Source organism: Phacochoerus africanus, chromosome 5, assembly GCF_016906955.1.
Source record: "Phacochoerus africanus isolate WHEZ1 chromosome 5, ROS_Pafr_v1, whole genome shotgun sequence".
NCBI lineage: Eukaryota > Metazoa > Chordata > Mammalia > Artiodactyla > Suidae > Phacochoerus > Phacochoerus africanus.
In genome coordinates, this window is record NC_062548.1 from 129,611,284 (window position 1) to 129,627,887 (window position 16,604).

The 16,604-nt window shown below is 53.3% G+C and overlaps 1 protein-coding gene across 2 annotated transcripts in view; it reads right to left on the reverse strand.

The window, feature by feature from the left end:
- LPIN1 (lipin 1) overlaps positions 1-15,753 on the reverse strand; it is a 135,186-nt gene extending 119,433 nt beyond the window's left edge. The window contains exon 1 of one of the 2 annotated variants that reach the window (XM_047782622.1): positions 15,576-15,753. In XM_047782622.1, the coding sequence (XP_047638578.1) occupies positions 15,576-15,656 (81 nt within the window). In that variant the 5' untranslated portion in view covers positions 15,657-15,753. The remainder of the gene's footprint in view (positions 1-15,575) is intronic. The other variant, XM_047782623.1, reaches the window with a different exon arrangement.
- Between the last annotated feature and the right edge of the window lie 851 nt (positions 15,754-16,604).

A 16,604-nucleotide genomic window follows, 5' to 3' on the forward strand; every position in this document is an offset into this window, starting at 1 on the left:
GCCCTCCGCCCTCAGAATCTCTGATCCTTGTCCGTTTCCCTTTTCCCATTGTGCTTTCAACCTCTATCACATTCAATCATTTACATGTTTATTACACTTACTGCTTATGGATTGTCCAGGTGTGAACTCCATGAGAGCGAGGCTTCATTTTTTATTTGTTTCATCTTATTTTGGTTAGATTTATTCACTGTTGCACATAATAGGCTTTCCATAAATATTCTTGAGGGATGGAATTGGATGAATTAGAGCCTCGTGATTGCCTTGCACCTTGGTTTTAAGATCCTGATTTGATGGGCAGCTACACCAAATAAAAAAACCACACGATGTCACAGGATGGGCTGTCATGGAGATTCACAGATGCTAGAAAACGATTGAAGAGTGGTTCTTTGAGCACTTCAACTGTCATCCTTTTCTTTTTAAAGTCGTAGCAAGGATGCGAATATTCATTCCATTACTCTCTATAATGTTTGTACATATGAAAGATTTCATTTTTTATGTCTTTTTAGGGCTGCACCTGTGCGATCTGGAAGTTCCTGGGTTAGGGGTCAAATCGGAGCTGCAGCTGTCGGCCTACAGCACAGCCACAGCAACACCAGAGCCAAGCCGCATCTGCCACCTACACCACAGGTCATGGCAATGCTGGATCCTTAACCCACTGAGTGAGGCCAGGGATGGAACCTGTGTCCTCATGGATTCCAGTCGGATTTGTTATTGCTGAGCTACTACAGGAACGCCAAGATTTTACATTTTTTTAAAAAATGAACAGATATTCAGAAAGTTATCCATGACCGGGAAGCAGGCGCGGAGCACAGAGGTCCCCAGTCCTGAGCTCCGACAGCTCCATACGAACAGCGAGACAACACAGCAATTTCCAGATCAAAACACAACAAGGATGGTACATGCTGGGAAGCCAGTCCAGGATTCGTGGGCAGACGAGCCAGACCAGCACTCAGTGACCCAGAAGTTCAGGGGGCACTGAGACGGCTGCGGTCACAGGGGCTGGGGGACCCTCTCAGAGACAGAGGGCTGAGCTCGGCTCTGAAGAGCCAAGGGACAGAGAAAGACTTCATGGAGAACAGGTGCTGTCACAGAGGCCCTCATGGAATTGCTCGTTCTGAATAACTCACAAAGTCTTTTCTGTCTCAAGGATTCTATAGTTTCGTGTGCCGAAATCACCAATTCATTCGACATCAGGCTTTGGATATGCTGAAATCTTAAAACTATGTGGCCCTATGTGTTCCCTCAAAGAACTCAGAGTCGAATGTGGGAGTTGGACATTAGTTCCCTTAATTACCTTGAGAAGGAAACAGAGGCGAGATGAGGACACGGAGGCTGCATCCCGGGGATGGGTTCCCAGGTGAACAAGAGCACCTGGCTCGGGGACCCCTCACGCCTTGACACGCCTCTGAGCCAGCCCCACAGCTCTTGTTAAGAACCCTGGTTCTGATCCGGCAGAGTCTGGGGCGGAGTCTGAGAGTCTGCACTTCCGATTAGCGTCCGGGGGAGGGTGATGCTGCCACTGATCCGGGGACCAGCACAGGGCTCTAGATCCAGACCAGCTCAGACAGCTGACCAGGCCGTTCAGCAGGGTGCGTGGACCACATTTAGATCAATCATCCTGGACTCTCTAGACAGGCGCTTCCCCAACCTGGCTGCACATCAGTCACGTGGGTAACTTACTAATGCCAACAATCTGATTCCATAGGGATGTGGTCTGGGATTTTGTCTTTTTTTTTTTTTGCCAGTTGCTTAGGGAGTCTGGTGCACAGACTTTTCTGAAAACGCCTGCTCACACCTGACTTTCGGGAGACCCGGGGGACCAGCTCTCTCTGTCTCTAACTCTCTAGCTCCCCCTGCTGGGTCCATCCTGTCTGTCATAACGACCTGGAAGCTTCCCTCCATTCACAACTGGACACGTGCACAAGAAAGCCTCTGGGGTATGATTTGAAGTGTGTGAGGAAGGCTGGCCCCTGACCCCAAGAAGATATGTTCCCCACTTTAGCTGCTCTCCATGCCTTAAATTTCTCAGGCTGCAATACAATCCCAAGGTCTTGGGGCCAGCATCCTACTCATCTATCGTGGGGCTCAGGAAAGGGTACTGAAGGCAGACAGAGCAAGTGGCAGTAAAATTTAAAGGAAAACTTTGAACTAAGCATTGCCCTCTTTTCTGTTTTTATTAAAGGAAGACATCTGGAGAAGAGCAATGTAAATGACTTTCCGCCTGTGGCTTTCTCCTGGGACACAGAGTGGCCACACCAGATCCCTGTGTGCCTGGGACAAAGACGTGGTAGAAACGGGGGGAGAAGGAAAAGAGGTGGGGCCTCTGCAGAGCACGCGCTGTTAGCCAAGCGCTCAGCATCACAACTCAGGATAGAAAGCCGCTCGCTCATCAGAATCTACTGGAGAATTCACTGACATTCCCTGCTCCGGGCGCCACTATAACCTGTTGAATCAAAATCTCTAGCAGGAGAACCCAGGACCTTTGCATAACTCCCAGGTCATCCTGGTGTTTGGGAAGCACATCTTATACCCTTTAACCCTCACGGCAACCCATCTTATAGATGAGGCCACACAAGACTGAGGGACTCCCTGAAGTCACACAGCCAGTAAGTGCCAGAGCCAAAGCAAGGAGAAGGAAGTCAGCCTTTCTGGTGGCATTTTCACAGGACGTAGAAACACTCAAAATCCTGAGAGTAGTCAGAAGTGATGACTTTCTGTTCTGAATATGCCAGCTTTTCCCTGCGATACACGGTGCGCCGGGTTCTCACTTAAGGCATGGTCATCATGGAGCTGTCACCCTACCTGCCCCTTCGTGTTAAAAAGCCAGGGACACAGATGACCTGCAAGAAAGCGGCAGCCACCAGAATCCACAGGGAATAAGCCTGGGAAGGAAAATGCTTTCCTTTTTCATAGAATAGTTAGGTTGGAATAGTCAGGGGAATCTCTCTCTCTCTCACACACACACACACACACACATACACACACACACACACTTGCACACAGGAGTATTAAATGCCTGAACAGGCATTTAATAAAATCTTTCACGGTGCCCAAGAGGTAGGTGGAATAACTTGGGTTGAGTCATGCTGCAATAAGTTCAGCTAGTTAAATTATCAGTCCTAAGGAACGTGGAAAGGAAAGCCAGGAAGTCAGATTTTCAGATGGAACAAAATCAATGCATTGGATCCCAGAATGAAAGCACCAAAGGACTCTGACAGGTGTAAATCCAGGGAAAGGACATTTAAGGCAGATAGATGGAGACTCAGAAAATCAATAGTGAAACTCAACAGGGAAGGCTTAGCCATCAGCAGTTAACTCTGAATGTGCTGTTCTTGGAAAAGAGTGTAAGAGAGATGTATTATCCGGAGCAAGAAGACCAGGGCCATTGTACACCGCACTGGTCAGACAAAACTTTGAGAAAGACATTAAGTTCTCCCAAAAGGTACAGGTGGATGGCAACAGAACTGGAGATCAGTCTCACAGCAAAGAGCTGGTGCAGGAACTGAGCAGGTCTAGTCTGGAGAAGAAAAGGTGTCTCAGGATCATGAACACTGCCCACATATCTTGGAAAGACATCGTCACTAAAAAAATACATATATACACACATATATAGTATAAATAATATATAAATGCTATACATAATACTTGTGGATATTTGTGAATATTATATATCACTTATCTCTATATTATATTAAATCTTTATATAAATATATATTACATATATTTATAATTAAATAGGTATATTTAATGATTTGTTAAATATATTTTTATTGATCTTGATTAAATATATTTATTTTATTAATACAGCTGACCCTTGAACAACACAGGGCTTAGGGACACCGATCCCCCCGCCCGGTTGAAAATCCACTTGTAACTTAGTAGCTGGCCCTCCATGTCTGTGGGTCCGCATCTGCAGATTCAAGCAACCCGAGGATGGTGCAGTGTGGTGGTATGAGAAAAATATTCATATAGGCTGATGCACAGAGTTCAAACCCATCTTGTTCAATGGGTCAAGTGTGTGTATTTTAATAATAAGATACATTTTATTAAATAAACATACAAGAGTGATTCTGGGTAACACTAGAAGGCCCAGTTGGAGTCAGGGGTTGACATTACAAAAAAGGGATTTTTTTTTTTTTGTCTTTTTAGGGTTGCACCTGTGGCATATGGAAGTTCCCAGGCTAGGGGTCTAACTGGAGCCTACACCACAGCCACAGCAATGCTGGATCCTAGCCTTGTCTGTGACCTCCACCGCAGCTCACCACAAAGCCGGATCCTTAACCCACTGAGAGAAGCCAGGGATTGAACCTCATCCTCATGGACACTAGTTGGGTCCGTTACCACTGAGGCACAATGGGAACTCCCCCCAAAAAGTGAATTTGTTTCCTAACTGCTGACGTGCAGTCAGAGCTGCCCAACCTCCCACTTCCCTTCTTGGAGGTCTCCCCTCACCCAGATCCCGTCAGGTGCCAGGAAGCCAAAGACACACACGACAGTTTCTGTTCTCAAGAAGTTCACCGTCCAGCAAGGCAATGGGGCTACAGTACAATGAGGGAAGCACCAGAGTGCTGGGAAATTACATCAGGCGCCAGAGGAAGATGGGTTTTATCTGCTCTTTAAGGGCCGACGAGAAGTTTCACCAAGAAAGTGATCCAGGAATTGGGTTTTGAGGAACAAGTAGGAGCTCGCTGGACAAAGAGGTGGGGAAGGAGCTTTGTGAACAGGGGCTAAGGTGTAGGAGTGGGGTGGCCATGGGGAAAACGTGACAGCCGGGAGGGACTAGAATTGTGTTTTCATCCAGGAATCACCGGTGGACCTTCTAAGAAAATAGAGACCCGTGGGGTCCAACCCCACAGATTCTGATTCTGAATTATTTGGAAGCTCCATGAGTGAGTTTGAGGTCCAGGACTGAGAGCCACCACAGGGCTCTCAGGAAGCCAGCTGGGAGCATAAGTCTAGGTCAGGGGACCAGCCAGCAAGACCCCTTCCCGCCCGACACTGGAGAACCCCAGGTATCGTGAAGGGGTCTTTTACCCAAAAAATTCCCGAGGGCAGGACCCATGGAGAACAGTCTCTCTCCTGAGCCCCCCACCTCCCCCACATCACCCTGGGAAGAGGCACGAAGTACCAGGACCCAGGACCAGCTGCAACATGACCCTCATTCAGGTGAGATGGTCCCTGCTGGAGAATCGAATCTCTAACCCTGGAGCTCCCCCTGTGGCGCAACTGGGTCAGCGGCATTTGTGGAGTGCTGGGGCGCGGGTTCAATCCCTGGCACAGTGGGTTAAGGATCCGGCGTTGTCATAGCTGCGGCTTAGGTGACTACCGTGGCTTGAATCTGATCTGATCTCTGGCCTGGGAACACCACATGCCATGGGCGGCCAAAACAAACAAACAAACAAACAAACAAACAAACCTCTAACCCTGAGCCTCAGGGCTAAGCAGAGACGTGCATCTGGGAGACAAGCTCCCTCCTAAGTTAGTGCTCATTCCTGCAAATGCTTCCAGAGGAAAATAGGAAGGCAGCATTTCCCGTGGAGAAAGCAGATCTTTGGAAGCAGGAAACCCTCACGGGGATAATAGTTTCACTGCTCCGTGGGAGCCCTCCCGCCCCTGAAGGCATCCCTCTAAGCTCCTCTGTGTAGAAACTCAGGGCAATAATCCACCCGGAAGGCTGATAACAAAAAGAAAAGCATCGCATTGGGTGCCTGGCTTATAGGAAGCCCCCAGTAAACAGCAACAACAATAACACATCCGGACAGCGCTCATTTTGAAAGCACTTTTGCTTATCCATAAATTACAGATAACTCATATGTTTGCCAAAATACTCTGCTACCAGGTGGCTGCCCAAAGTTCAGCCTGCAAGACTTCCTGTTCCTTCTCTTTCCATCTGGTGACCTCTCACCCGCTGGGCATCTCTCTTTGGACCAAACCCAGAAACCTGATCCCATCTTGCTTCACCTTTGACTGTGAAGTGTCCATTAAATGGCTATTAATAAACTCAGTGTCTGCCCAGGTCAAGGCAGGGGCGGACGCCAACAAGCCAAATCCCCATTTCCTTTACTCCGAACGATTGTGAAGTTCAAATCACCTTCGGTAAAAATAATTCACTCAGCATTTCAACAAAACTCTCTCCTTGTGGGCTGGGACGTTTTATATATTGATTGATTCATCTTTCATGTGGCCCCACTTCTGGTATGATGGAACAAAACAACACCGTCCCTGCCCGGGTGTGCCCTGTCCGGGGTCCCACTGTGACAGTGCCTCGAGGGCGTTTTTGCACAGGGGACACCAGGGACCAAAAGACAGCAGTGAGATGCTCCCTGCAAAGGGCTGCACCTCCACAGAGTAAGAGAGGCACAGGCAGGGCCTGAGGGATGTAAGAGCATGGAAATAGGGTCCTCCCGGCCAAGGCCACACTCAAGGGCTGAAATCCAGAGGTGGTGACTCCAGTTTGCTCCAAAAAGCATTCCAGCCTATGATGCCAAAGCAATCCTCTTGGACGGCCCGCAGGAGGGTACCTCCGCTGGGGGGGGAGGGGTGTCAGCCTATGCCCTGGGGTGACGGTGGGGAGAGGGCGGGTGAGGGCTGGCAGGGAGGTGTCAACCTATGCCCTGGGGTGACGGTGGAGAAAGGGCAGGTGGGGGCTGGCAGGGAGGTGGTTCGTGTGGGAGCTTGAGAAGGAAGGGCACCAAACTTGTCATCTCTGCATTTCCCAAGTGGCCTCAGTTTGACTTTATTTACAGGGAGGGGTCTGCAGATGTGTTCACTGACAGCAAGGGGTCCGCGTCGGGGACTGCAGGTGCTGCAAACCGCGGTCAGCCCAACGCCTTGGACCAGGGTGGGCACACAGGGCCCCGCTGGGCAGAGTGAACAAAAGCACCCCTCTGGAGGAACAGAATCCAAAACGGTGCCCCTTCCTCCCGATCGTCCCAGCCACCCTCAGTCCCAGGGCCCAGCAGGATGGGTGAGCGGAGCCCAGGTTAGATTTCTGCCCCCCCCTCCCTCCCCCTCCCCGTTGCCCCTGAGCCAGCAGCTCTCTGTGCAGGGCCCTGCAGGGCAGCCCCGCCAGGCACCATTCGCCAAAGGCTCCCGATAAGCTCGAGCAACAGTGAGCTTAGCTGCTCAGAGGGGGCACTCCTGAGCCTGCAGAGTCTCTTGTGGCTGCTGACCGCCCTGTGGGGGAGGGCTCGGGACTCCAAAGTGACAGCAGGTCTGCTCAGAGCCACACCACGAGCCTGGAACCCGGACGTCCAGACTCTTCCCATTCTCTACGTTCCCCTCCTACTGACAGAGGGTCTTGCTCCCTTCATCCTGGTCACATAAACCCTTCAGAAGTTCAGAGGCGCCCCTCCTGCCTCCCCCACCCTGCTGTCCCTGCTGGAGGAGACGTCCCTCTGCAGCCCCCGCCCCCACCCGGACTACAGATCCGCAGACCAGGACTGTCACGGCCCCGTGCATCCTGCTTTTCTGGCAGCCCTGCCTACATAAATAAAAAAAAAAAAAAAAAGACATTAGGTATTTTTATTCCAAGCTTTTGGTTGTTATTTGCTTGTGTCCTTTAACAAATCCAAAAAGGATCTCAAGCAGCTCAGACAGGAGAAACAAACAAGAAACAAAAAACAAAACCTCAAGCAATTGAACTGTTTTAAGGACAGATCAAAAGGCAGGACATGGAGCAGGATTTAGTATGATGGGAGCAGGTGGAGAGACGCGTTCTGGAAATCTGGACATTGGGCATTCGGCATAGCTCCGCCCCCAGGCCACAGGGCAAAGTGGGCAGTGCCAGGAGTGGGCTGAGGAGCCTCAGTACATATATGCAGACCAGGCCAGGCGAGAGCTCACCAACAAATGACGAAGACCTGGGTGCCACTTTGTCATTTCATTCATTCACCTGTTCCCTCAACAAACGCCAAGCGCTTGCTGTGTGCCAGGGACCCGTCCTGCAACAACGACAACTAAAGGCCGTGTGTGCCAAGTTCCCGAAAGAAGCTGCGGAGGAAGGAGGGGGGAGGGAGGGAAGTGTTATCTCCTCTGATGCCGCCATCGCCCCGAAGCAGGAAGTGCCTTCTCTCAGGACAACCAGTGCTCTTTCCCAGGAAACGGTCACATCAGCTCCCACTTGATCACACGTCCCTGTCGGTTGTCCCGCTGCACCTCTGTGAACCTCTGGCACCATCACCCGTCACCCCCAACCCTCCTTGCCCCCCCCAGGCTCCGCATCACGAAATTTCTTCCTGGAAAAACAGACAAGGTGGCCATGTGCTGCGGTCTGGCCCGAGCTCCCCAGACTCGCCCCCTTATGTCAGGTTTCCATTCGGAGAGCCATGGGCACCCCCTTCCTGGCCCCCGACCCCGGCAGAGGAGAGGAGATGGGTGCACCGCCCTGCACCTGCTCCGCCTCCCCTCCCACCTCCGCGCGCTCAGCCTCTGAGCCCCGCCTGTTCTTCATCTTCACGACTCGGGCCAATAAGCCGCCTTTGCTGGCCTCCCGCGAGGGACGTCGGCCGAGGTCTGTAAAGTCTTATTTAATTTTTCTCTTTGCAGCTTTATGAAAAATGTAAAAGGAGCTGTGGGGAAAGGATAAATTCACTGAAAATTCAACATGGACCGTAAAGTTTGTGAACCACAGACTGGTGCCAAGCTGGCTCTTGCGGACCCAGGGGTGGCCCTGGATCTGAGCTGGTCTCTGGAGCTGGAACCCCCCCCCCATTTTTCAGGGCCAAGAGTGAGCCTGACCTAAGGCACGGGTCAGGAAGTGGGTGCCTGGGGCTCTCCAAATCAAAACCTGGGCAACCCTTCTTTTTTTCTCCTTCTTCCTTCTGAGCACCCCCTTCCCAGCCCTCAGGTTTAGCTCCAGGCCCACCTGCCACAAAAAGCTGACATCGTGAGCTACCTCCTGCCAACTCCTTCCCTCTTTGAACCTGGCCGTGCTCACCGTCTGAAGCCTAACTACCCCAGCCTTCTGCCACATCATTTGATATTTTCTTTTATTGTATCATTTTGGGCCACCTCTCGACACATGGAGTTCCCGAGCCAGGGATGAGATCCCAGCCACAGCTACGGCAATGCCAGATCTTTAACCCACTGTTCTGGGCCAGGGATTGAACCTGTGTCCCAGCTCTCCCAAGGCACAACCGATCCTGTTGCGCCACAGAGAGAGCTCCACTTGAAGATGATTGAACACAAAGGACGACGTGATGTGTGTTACACGGTACGTGTTGCCTCATCTCACGTAGCTCCTGGCTTGCTGGCTACCTTGCAGATTCGAGGCCGGGTGCTCTCCCGGGGCCCCGCAGGGCCTGCAGCAGACAGACGAGTGCCCACCAGGGCAACTACAGCTGGAGGGAGCTCCCCAGGTTGCGACGTGCTTCAGCTCGCACAACTCGTCCCGGCCATCCGGCACCAGGAGGAGAAACTGAGTCTCTCAGAAAAGTGACCTTGCCCAAGGGCAGATAACCAGTCACTTGGAAAGCTGGGCCTGCAGCCCTGGTTTTGAGACCCTGGGGCTAGAGCCCAAGGGCACCTCATCCATTCAATTCTCAATGGCACGTACACACGTGCACAAAAAAATTATTGGCAAAGAGTGGAGCCCTCCATATATATATATATATATATATATATATATATATATATATGCTTTTAAAAATTTTTAAATGAGAGTATAGTTGATTTACAATGTTCCTTCAATTTCCACTGTACAGCAAAGTGACCCAGTCTCACACACACACACACACACACACACACACACATTCTCTTTTTTCATATGATCTTCCATCGTGTTCTAACTCAAGAAACTGGACATAGCTCCCCGTGCTGTAGGACCCCCCTGCTTATTCATTCTAAGTGTAATAGCTGGCATCTACCAACCCCAAACTCCCAGGCTGTCCCACTTCCTCTCCCTCTCCCGGCAAACACAAGTCTGCTCTCCATGTCGAGGTCTGTTTCTGGTTTTAGATGGGATCATTTGTGCCCTGTTTTAGGTTCCACGTAGAAGTGATATCAGGGAGCCTTCATACGTATACTTTTAATGTAAATGACTTCAATGATTTATATGCTTGGCCAAACAGAGAGGGAGAGAGCAAAAGGTAATGATAATTTCAACCGTGCAGTTCAGCTTCTCTTGCTCTTTGCCAGGCTAATCTGAGAGTAATTCCTGTGGAGACCCTGGGGTGGACGACGCGCACGCGCCGTCTCCGAATTGTCTCATTTCCCAGGAAGATCTCAGGCGGCGAACCTCTCACACCGTGGGAGCACAGCGTTGCAGGAAAGAGGTCACGTGGTGCCCGAAAGGCCAATCGTGCGAGGCTTAAAAGAAGGAATGGCAATCGGCTTTAAGACGTTAGGGCCCGTGTTGCAGTTAATACGAAGCAACACTCAAGACGTGCATACCAAGAGCTTTATGGCTTTTAACTCACTGAGTCCTCAGAAAAGCCATTTTGTAGATGAAGAAATGAGGCCTGCTGTGGCATGGTGGGTTAAGGATCCGGCGTTGTGGCAGCTGTGGTGCAACTGCGGCTCTAACTGGATCCCTGGCCTGGGAACTTCCACGTGCCGCAGGTGTGGCTGAAAAAGGGGGAAAAAAAAGATCAAGGATCAATTAGCAAGCTGGAGAGGGGGGCCTCGAGCCCCAAAAGAGAACCTCCTAAACCTACTCCCTCAGCAGCACGTGCCAGGGAACGGAATCTGCAGGGAGCAGCCTCCTCAGGGAGCTGGGCCACCCCCCAAGTCTGCCTCTTACGCTAACGTTAGATTCTAATCTTCACAGGAAACACATCGTAACCATGCAAAGCCCTCCGCCCCGCTCCAACAAGGACCCCCTAAGGGGCAGTGAGAAAAGACCTTAGGGAACAAGCTGTGGATGAGGGGATGACTCAAAGCCAGGCACAGGTGTGGCCTCCAGATGTGTGCCAGGTTGGGGGATCGCCCCATGCCAGAGCAAAAAGGGGATGCTGCGAACAATGACACCAGCACAGCAGGTGTGAGCCCGACTGGCCCAGGCAAACGCAGCCGTGTTAAGGTGCTGCGGGGGACGCCGAGAGGGAGGTAGCCTCGCTACCCTCGGGAGCTCACAGCTCCGGGGGAGAGAAGGAAGGGGCTGTAAGGAAGTACGAGAATAGAACAGGCCGAGAAGGAGGATGCCAGCTAGAGTGAGAGTTTAAAACCCTGTGCTCTTGTTGCATGAAGGGAATCAAAATCATTTTCCACTAGGAACTTACAGACCATGAAGCAGAGAAAGCCGAGGTGTTACTTAACGCAAGAACAGGGATGCCCGGCCTCAAACACTAGATGAAATTTTACTACGATGGCATTTAAACTGCGCTTAAAAGGACAAGTAGGACTGTGATCAACGGAGGAAGAAGGAACAGCATCTGTCTCTGTCCCTAGTTGAGGTCCCATCGGCCACTCTTGGCTGTGTTAAAAGGGGTGTTGGTTCTCCTGTTTGTAGTGACGGAGGGAGCTCCAGGCTTCCCTGGTGACTTCACCCTAAATGGGATGGAGTGGGTCGAGTTGGGTGGGCCCAGGAGGTTGAGAGAAGGAGCAAAGAGGCCGAAAGCTCTGTGGCCCACAGAGTGATGCCTGTGGGAGTTGCTTCCTAGTTTTTCTCTCCCCTGCCCCCACCCCATCCACATACACCCAGGGGGCTGGAAGTTGGAGGCCAGCCGCATGCAGTGGCCTCTTGGGAGCATCCCTGGACCAGGTGGGCCCAGAGGGGTTTCAGGTTGCCTGGGGCTCTGGGGAGAGGTAGACCCTTTCCCTGAGTCTGTCTTTTCAAGCCACCGCCATGATCAGGGGCTCAGGGCCTTGGGGGTCCCTGAAGCAAAGGATCCAAGAGAGTGTATGTATTCTCTCCCGGGAAGCTCTGTCCAGGCCTCTAGTCAGCATCACCAAGGAAGTGCAGGTGACAAGCGTATGCTCTGGACAATTGGGGCTCAAATTCCAGCCCTTGCCCAAATCTACAGGGCCTGGAGGTGGCAGGATGGGTCTGGGGTCCTGATGGTCGCCTCCCTCGAGACCCAGTTAATACGCAGGCTCAGCGCCTCTAGAGAAAGGCACTCACCGGGCAGCACACGGTCACAGCAAGAGAGAACAGCCGAGAGCAGGGGGGCAAGGCTAGCTTTTGAGACGCCTTGAACGCTGAGCCAAAACGTCGGGACAAAGACGGCACTGAGAACGCTTCATACCAGGGGACGCGGGTCTGGATCTGTGCGTTTCCTGCTTCCGAGGCTCAGACCAATTGTCCAAGGGAGAATGATCGGATTTCTCTTCACCATGATATTTACAACCTAACCTGTAACAAGCGCTCTCATTTTCAGATGTAGCGCTGCTATTAAGAGGCACTGCCTTTTAGCAAGTACCTGGGATTATTGTATCATTAGGTAGTGTAAGTTCCATTTTACAGACCAAGGCTCCAGGTAATCAAAACTTGGAAGCGGCAAAACTAGCACTTGAGCCCAGGGCCACCCCCAGATTCATGCAGAGCCCCACGCATCTGGCCCCTGATTGCTTGCTTGCTTTCCCAGGCTGGGTTCCTGACCACAATGAATGTCATGGTGCAAGCTCCCAGCCAAGGAGAAGGACAATCTCAAATGGCCCAAGGCTTAGTTTGAGGGCAACGCCCTGTACTTGCAAAGCCCAGCCTTCGCTTGGGCTGAACCCTTCGCCTAGAAGGCTCTGTGCCCCCATCCCGCCCCCACCCCGTGTGTGCTCTGTTTATTGAAATCCTACCCTTGTCCAACTTCTGGCTGCAATGCCAGCTCCTCAGAGACACCTTCCCTGGCCCTATTAGTAAGAATTCCTGCTGTTTTGTGTCCCCATGAACTTGGCAGCTGGCTAGGTACAGACCCACCCACTCACATCCTGCCCTGACCTCCCACGGGTAGGGACCAAGTCTCACCCATTTCTGTGCCCCATGGGGCTCTGCAGACACTCAGGGCCAGAGATCAAGCTCACAGTCTCTGGGAATGTTTGTGGCCAATGTCGCAGGTAGCTGATGCTAAGTTTACCGGTGCTGCTGAGGGCTCACGGCACTACTAGCCGCCCTCTCCTAGCCCCGGGAGTGAAAGCACCCCACGACGGCTGAGCCACTTTTACCCTTCCCAGAAGCAGCCAGCCTGGCCTGGGCTCCTGGCCACAGCGGCCACAGCTCCTGCCTCTCCTGTCCTGCTCGGCCAGTCGTCTGCAGGCTTCTCTTAAGCTTTCCTGCATGGCAGTCGGTCCATCTGTGTGTCTGCCTCGATTTCCCACCTTGTGCTCCCGTTCTGCTTTGCTGAAGCCCAACTCTGGACCCAGCCCTCGCCTGTCCTCCCAGGGCTGGAGGCAGCAGCCCCCAGCAGTGGCAGGAGACCAGCTCTCTCGTTGCAGCACGATTAGGCTCCCGGGATCCTTGCCCTGCAGCCACCCGTCAGCACAGCGGGTCAGATTCTCCCTGACTCGGCCAAGCTCAAGTTCCCAGACCCATGTAGACCCCGCACCCGGGGCAGACACCCCGCAGGGGCCAGTACAGCAGCTCCACGGCCCAGGAGCCACCCGCCCTTCGCCCTCTCCTGCCACGCACGCCCGCCTCCCCCAGGGGGGCAGTCCCAGGCGCCACAGAGTGGGACAGCACACGGGGACACACAGGGACAGCAAAGGGGACTTTGAGGAACTTAGAATAAAGCATGTGGGGCGGGGGAGGGGTTGAAATAAACAGGGACTAGAGGTTGAAAATCCTTCCGACAGCTTAATCATACGGAGCCTTCAGGCGAACGAAGCACAACCTCTGCTTACAAAAGCCGCAGGCTCCTGAGCATTTTACTATCTTATTTACACTTTGCTATAGATTCTGGAGCTTTTACGGTAAACAGGCTCTTATGACCAGGAAAAATAACTAATAATCCAAAAATACAATCAGAAAACAGGCCTCGTCAGCGCTTCCTCGGGTGACAGCACTGGCAGGATGGCCGGGATGACAGACAGGCCAGCCTGGCATCCTGTCTCCATCTTGCACCGGCCCCTGGAGCCACGGCAGGCAAGTCCCAACTGCAAAGCCTGAGTTTACTCGGCGTCAGATGAGAAGGGCAGGGTTGGTCTGGGCTGCAGCAGCAAGGTGCCCATGACAGGGAGACATGTGTTCCCAGCTGAGGAGACGCGGTTGCAGAGTGATGGGGGGAGAACACAGCGCTGCCCACGCGGGAGGCGTGCCTTTGCCCCCCAGCCACACAGGGCTGCTCCGGTCAAGAGACACTTTCCAGGAGTGGAAACAAGACTCAGCCCTCTTCATCCCCAACTAAGTTCACAACCGTCTCTGTGGTCAGAATGGGGGTGCCATTGAGCTGCATGGCTCTGGGGGCGGGGGTCCCCTTCCTGCCCTCGTTGATCCGCCGCTTCTGCAAACATCTGTCCATCCAGGAAACACCTGCCCCTGGGGCCACGCGGCACAGGTGGGAGCAGGATCCAGGGGCCCTTTCCCCTCGGGCACCCGCACTGCATTGTGGCCTGAGCGCCAGCAGCTGAGGTCCTTTCCCTACGGAGCTGCCCCGAAGTGACAAGCAACAGGGGCTTCGGGAAACCAGCAGCCAGGAGGCTCTGTCTGTCCTGTGCCCTGCCGCACCCCTCACTCTCTTCCCACAGGATCTGCAAAGCCCCAGGCTCCCTCTCTGCTTCCAGGCCATGTGGACGCCTCCAATGCCAGCCCAGACCCTGAAGCAGAGGGCCAGCGGAGCAGCAACTCTGGTGTACCAGATGCCACATGGGATGGGGGACTCACATGTTATCTTTTTTTTTTTCCTTCCTTTTTAGGGCCACACCTGCGGCATATGGACGTTCCCAGGCTGGGAGTCGAATTTGAGCTGCAGCTGCTGGCCTGCACCACAGTGTCTGCCACCAACACGGCAGCTCACGGCAACACCCAGATCCTTAACACACTGAGCGAGGCCAGGGATCAAACCCACATCCCCATGGATACTAGTCGGATTCTGAGCCACAGCAGGAACTCCCAACACATCACCGCAGCCAAACCCCGAGCCTTTGGGAGGAACAGCAAGGCCTGAATTCCAACGCACTTCCACTTGGGCTTAGCTGGACAGCCTGGACTCTTGCTTTGAGGCTTTGAGTGAAAATAACTACCTTTGAACACAGCCCTGGCCTCTGGGGTGCAGTCTCAAAAAGGCCGGAAGGTGCAGTCCCTGGCTTCGGAGTCCAGTGGAGCCCGCGACACATGCATCACGCTGTGGCGACAGCGATTAAATGATGGTGTTGATCCAGTAATTTCAACACTCAGGGCCCCTCCGCCTCCCCCACATGCAAACACGAAAGACACAAGGTTCTTAACACTTGTCCTCAAATAACCCCGCTCCCTGTCTGGAGGTTCAGTGTAGTCACGAGCGCTCTCCATCCAAGGCAGACAGAGCCTTTCCTTGGTCAGTCAGTGCGAAAGCCTCTCCTATAAATGCAGCCTCTGCAACAGGAGCCCCCGGGGAGCCGCGCGTCCCGTCTTATTTGGAGACGTGGGAAGGCACCAATGCTCAGGGAGGTCCCATCGGCCCTCCTCAGCCCCGGGGGGCGGTTTGCCAGCGGCCAGCCCTGGCCCTTACCCATGACCAAGGTGAGTCCGGGCGGCTCTTGCCCTGTGGGGGCCCCCAAGTGGAGCCGCAGGCGCCGTCCTGCTCTTCCATGGCCCGGCCCGAGGGATGCCAGCCGCCTCCTCACCCAGCGCCGGGAGAGCTGTGGCCCGCAGCGGCTAATCTCACCAGGCTGGGCCGGTGACACTGAGCCCAGGGCAGGCAGCTTCTCTTTACACCCAGGAGCCTGGCCAAGTCACGAGGCTCAGGAAAAAGAGCAGAGTGTTGAATTGCAAATCCTCTCCCACCTGGGACTGGCTAACAAAACAACATCTCCTGTTCCCTGGAGGAGGCAGAGATTCCCCGCAGATGCCAGGCTCTGAAATCTGTGAGAGGGACACCCCATGGGGGGGGGCGTGACCCCTACTGGCGGGAGGCTGACTGTTCTCCCCTCACCAGCTCTGAGGAATGAAGAGTAAGTCTCAGAGATTGACTAACTTCCCTGAGGTCACACAGCAGCAAAGGACAGAACTGGGATTCAAACCCACACATGTGGTCCCCAGAAGGGACCTGACAGAGGACGTGCTGGGGGGAGAAGCCACCTCCAGGGCTGGGCGCAGGGAAGCTTGCGAAGGAGGCTGTGCCGATGGACCGTAGGCAGTTCACTTTCCACTCTACCAGGGGCTCCCACAGACGCTATGGGGCATCGTGTATCTCTGGCTGTGCCAGGGCGCCTCTTGGGGGGTCCGGAAGGCTGGGTTGGGTGGCCTTCCTTCCTTAGAGCCACCATTGTCACCTCCGTCACGCTCCGCAGCAGCATCACGGTGGCTGGCTGGATTTGAATGCTCTCCCCGCACAAGGAAGCTGGGCATTTAAGCTGCTTTCTGGCAGGTATTTTGCACAGTAACCCTCTAAGTTTACGGAAATAAAATAGGAGCTTGAAGAACTGGTGTTGGGTCACAAAGTGGGAAGTGACACAGCAGGGCCGGCTTGACTCCAAACACAGTGCTTAGGCTCTAACCCTGCCAGAAGTCCTGGGTACCTGGGGCTGGGGCTGGGCTG